Here is a 4874-nt window from a genome sequence, read left to right on the forward strand (position 1 = left end):
AGCATGCATGTGATTGAGATCGTATAATAGCGTAGCATGCACAATTTCTTTTGATATTGAGTTCACTTTAGAGCAAATCAAAAAATTGTGTCAAATCCAAGTACTTTTAGTTTGTAGTTGTACTTGTATTAGTTGTAGTATATATGTCTGTGGAGACAAAATCACTAGAGTTTGCTTGCGGCTAATGAATAATTTTCTTCTCCGGACAATGATTAGGTGTGTTTTGATTACTTTTTGAATTTCAAAAAATCTTTTGAGTTGTTTTAATTTAGTTTTACGATTGAAAAGCATTATCATACGATATGGTTTGCTTTTGAATGGCATACGATTTGTGTATTGTATCCTAGTTGAGATGTAATCAGTTTACTAGTATATTTAGTTATTTAAAACCCAACAAAGTTAAAGATGCGATGCTAATATTTGACATTATACATAAATGTTTCAAAATTATTTTTGAAGTAGAAATTATATTCGAAGTTATTGCCATTCATCATTTCGTTCTCCGATTTGTGTTCAAAATATTTAATAGCTGTAAAAGATTTACGAAAAGTAAGTATAAATTACTTTTTGACTGCTTAAAAGACTTTTGAAATAAAAGATTAACATTATGAGTATTTAAAAAAACAAATAAAAAATGTAAAAATGAACGTAATTCGATTAAAAGGTATCTTGTTTCATGTATTTTGAAGTCAAATTGTTAGATTCCTACTTGAATACAATTTAAAAAATGGCTATTTTCAAATGTTGAAAAGCTGTAATTCTATTTTTGTAATTAAGCACGGATACTTATTAATGAATTATTTACATTTTTTACTCTAAAGTTTAGAAAAGTGCAATGTATAAACTCTCTGACCTAATGATACCATATTGTATTATGAAAATTTTTCTCTAATAAAATTGTTTTTCCTTTGCCTTGTGGACGTAGCTAAAATATTGTTAGTGAATCACGTATATCTCTGTCAATTTCTATACGTTTTTGTATTGTTTAATTGTTGATTTCATAACATCAAATATATAAAAATGGACCAAAATATAGTAAAATATCAAAGTCTTGATGAAGTATAATAGATCAATGAGATATATTATCATCATTGTCAATCTATTTTATGATAGATACAAATAGTAGTCTAACTTGGTTTATCAATAAATACGTGGTTATATAATTTTTATTATATTAGTAGATATTTCTAAAAGAGGTTTAGTTATTTTAATTAATGTTTTAAAAGAAAAACAAATGAAAAAAGCCACACAAAAAAGGACACCGACGTGGGACAACTAAAAAAAATATTATCTTGAGACACATATTAATTAATATAAAATAATAACATAAATGTCATTTTCAAACACTTGCAAATCATAAAATTGCTCAAGGTTTGTTTTATTTGACTTTGGCATTAAATGGGGACATCATCATTATTGTTTTTATGTGTTGACTCATTTTTACCCTAAAACTCTACATTCACTTTTCATTTTACAAACATTATTAAACTTTCATTATATCTAATTAGTCTTCCCAACTTATTCACTGTTACAGTAATTTGGACATATTCATTATTTTCACGCGGAATTAGGAGTTGACAATAACATCTCTTTTTATTACAAAAAGTATTTTAATATTTTTATCGTTTTATATATACACATATCTAACCACGATTTGTCAGGTGGTTGTCATAATTTTTAATTCTTTTAAAAAAATTTGATTAGTTTGTGAAAAGATAAGTGCAATTTTATTAGCAGTTTGGTATGGTTTTATTGCATCACTCTTCTTACTGAATTATATTATAATTTTGGTTCTTGTAATTTGAATTATTTTCATTTTAGACTCAATAACTTCAAGCCTCATATATGAATCGGTTTCAATAAATTGTTCACATATGGTCGATGTCTTTTTTTATGTTGGGTATGTGATATGTTTTCTAGTATTTACATTAGCTTTTAGAAATGAGGTGAAGTTGTGGTTTAGTGTAATTCGTAAGTCTCCTTAATTTCTATCTATCTTATTCAACAAGGTCACACCGACCAACATGTCGGTGACGATCTAGAATATTAAAATATAATATTTAAAAATAAAAAATGCATTTATTACATCCCAAATCCCAAAAAAAGAAAGAGAGATTTGAGGTGAAATGAAAAATGGGCAAGGCAAGGGGTCTAGAAATCCCAAAATAGTCAACGTGTGTCATAAAAACAAAGGAGTTGGCTAATCTAATAGGATGAGGATGGGATTCGCATTTCATGAGCTAGGATTCGTTGTTGAAACCCAAGGAAGCGGCATGGAAACTCAATACAAGGAAAGGGTTGATTGCGATGTCACCACTTGGGAGCGTGGGCTCATTTGGGTTTGTGGGCTGTACGCTGTCTCCACGCTCATCGCACGCACTCAAAGACCTTTCTCCAATTTTCCGCCCCCCTTTTTACGCGTACTTTTGGCCCCCGCGGTTATCCCTTCCAATTTCCATCACCAACCACCATTTTCTATATATACCTCTCTTCTTTCACCTCCTTTTCAATCCTAATAACTGATATTCTTGGATAGTTTCGATCTACATCTCTCTCTCTGCTTTCTGGGGTTTGTTTCAAGATTCTATTTCGTTTCAGAAAAAATTATGGCTTGCTTGGTTTCTCGTACCGGAAGAGAATTGCAGAGATATAATCATATGGGTTTTCGTCAAGTTGTGGGGTGGGTGTTGTTTTGTTTCTTTTATTTTGTTGTTGTTCTTTTAGTGGGATTTCATTGATTGACATGGGAAAATGTTGGATTCTTGCAGTTGTATACCTTACAGATTTAAATATAATGAAGATGGGATGAAGATTTGTAATGAATATGAGGTGCTTGTGATAAGTTCTCAAAAGGGTCAAGGCCTGATGTTCCCTAAGGTACTTCAAATTAAACAATTTCACATGAATAATTTCTTATTTTTATCAATTGGGTTGTTGATTTTGATCCATTTGGTTTTATAGGGTGGTTGGGAACTTGATGAATCCTTGGAACAAGCTGCTTCTAGAGAGTCACTTGAAGAAGCTGGGGTTCTTGGCAAAGTTGAGGTAGGTTGTTTGGTTTTGCAAATCTTTTTCAATTGTATATCTGTTTTGGATGAACAACACTGTTTCTGAATCTATGGAAAGAAAAATGTCAATGTTGATGTCTGTTATCATGTAACTTTCTTCAAGCTGAGTTTTGAATTGGATTTGGTTCTTTGTTTATTTTACAGTCTCAACTTGGAAAATGGAGATTCATCAGTAAAAGCCAAGGCACATATTATGAAGGCTATATGTTCCCTTTATTTGTTGAAGAACAACTTGACCTCTGGCCAGAAAAACATGTTAGAGAAAGAATATGGGTATGTCTTAAAGCTCATATACACATAAACCTCATTAGATTTCATCATAAACACAAGAATTGAGATCACTAGTCTTGTACAATAACTTGGCTTGCTGATCCCATCCAAATTCTCAATTCTTAAACAAAAAATCAACTGATTTGTAATTCAAAAAGTATAATCAGTACTAATATATAGTTTGAACTATTTTCTTTTAATCAGATGCCTGTAGCTGAAGCTAGAGAAGTGTGTAGACACTGGTGGATGAAGGAAGCTTTAGACATCTTAGTTAAAAGACTAACCATTGGAGAGCAAAATGATAATGATCTTCTAGCAACTGATGATCTGTGATTGAAAGCTCAGTCTTGTTTTTTCTCCTTGTAAATATGGAGAGAAAAAATGATTCTGCAGGGTGGGGGAGTCATGTGAATAAAAGTTAATGGTTTGGTTGGATCTTTCCTTTTCTGAAATCTGATGTGCCATCAACTCATAGAAAGAAGGAAGCCATGTTCATGATATCACCGAAAACTTGATCTGGCACAAGCTGTTAGAAAATAAAAGAAGACAGAGACATGGGAAAGAAAAGTGAAAGGGAAAGGACAATGGGATAAAGGGAAAAACTATAGCAGAAAATCAACTTGTACATGGTTGGGGCTGTTCATGACTAATTGTGCCATAGTTTCTTTTTCTTTTTGTTTTATGTATCATCAATTTTGAAAGAAAATACAAAATAGATATTATTGAAAGATATCATCTGATCTAATCCACTTGCAACTTTTTGGTAATTGTCTGAGTTCTTATCAAATCAATACTTTCACTTTTCCCATACACTTCTTTCTTGCCTAAAATCAGACTTCCCATTCCTTTTTAAAGACCTTTCTTGCCATAAATTGAAGTTATCCAAACCCTATGATTGTTTGCCATAACTTATTTGATTAATTGTGTGACTCGTCAAATTCGTTCCAATCTAAAGCAGAGTGTAACATGCTTCGAAGGAACAATTTGAAAATTTGTGTTTATCCATAAGTAATTAAACGAGTCCATGTATAGTATAAGATTATTGTGAATTAAAAAGAATTGAACATTTGAATTATTGGTCCAAGATATATGTCTAAACCAATTGACAACTTATTAACTTCAAAATTCTATTTAACAAGCTTCATATAGGAAACCGTTCTATGAACTCTTAAAAACATAAAAGACCTACCTACGTACATCGAATTTCATGCTATAAATTTTGGTAAAAGGATGGATAAATAACTATGCTTATTTTGAGAAATTGAGAAATACTAAGAGGAAGTATTATAAATAAAGTATCAATCACTTGGATGCAAATTATTGTGGAGGGAGTTTAGTTAGCTGTGGAGTAGTTATCTTCTATAATTCACAAAGTAATTGTTTGTAGTGCTATATATAGTTGTTTCCATTGAGTAACAATAAATTAAGTCGGTTAAGTTTGTTTTAGTTAAGCTTTCTCTATTTAGTCCTAAACCCGGGCTAATGATGTATTATAGATTTGAAAACATAGTTTGTTGTTTGTTAAATTTCCGAAGC

The 4874-nt window shown here is 30.9% G+C and overlaps 1 protein-coding gene across 1 annotated transcript; it reads left to right on the forward strand.

The window, feature by feature from the left end:
- Positions 1-2230: 2230 nt before the first annotated feature.
- On the forward strand, positions 2231-4070 carry LOC103504536 (nudix hydrolase 18, mitochondrial). The gene is made up of 5 exons (XM_008468880.3): positions 2231-2680; positions 2769-2877; positions 2962-3045; positions 3213-3341; positions 3543-4070. The coding sequence occupies exons 1-5, from the start codon at positions 2607-2609 to the stop codon at positions 3669-3671; spliced, it is 525 nt and encodes a 174-aa protein (XP_008467102.1). The 5' UTR covers positions 2231-2606; the 3' UTR covers positions 3672-4070.
- Positions 4071-4874: the final 804 nt, after the last annotated feature.

The sequence above is a fragment of the Cucumis melo genome, chromosome 9, assembly GCF_025177605.1.
Source record: "Cucumis melo cultivar AY chromosome 9, USDA_Cmelo_AY_1.0, whole genome shotgun sequence".
Lineage (NCBI taxonomy): Eukaryota > Viridiplantae > Streptophyta > Magnoliopsida > Cucurbitales > Cucurbitaceae > Cucumis > Cucumis melo.

Excerpts from the sequence above, each read along its gene's own strand:
- LOC103504536 (XM_008468880.3), top strand. The coding sequence starts at position 2,607 with ATGGCTTGCTTGGTTTCTCGTACCGGAAGAGAATTGCAGAGATATAAT. Across the intron at positions 2,878-2,961 it reads AAGGCCTGATGTTCCCTAAG|GGTGGTTGGGAACTTGATGA; the intron begins GTACTTCAAATT and ends TTGGTTTTATAG. Across the intron at positions 3,342-3,542 it reads ATGTTAGAGAAAGAATATGG|ATGCCTGTAGCTGAAGCTAG; the intron begins GTATGTCTTAAA and ends TCTTTTAATCAG.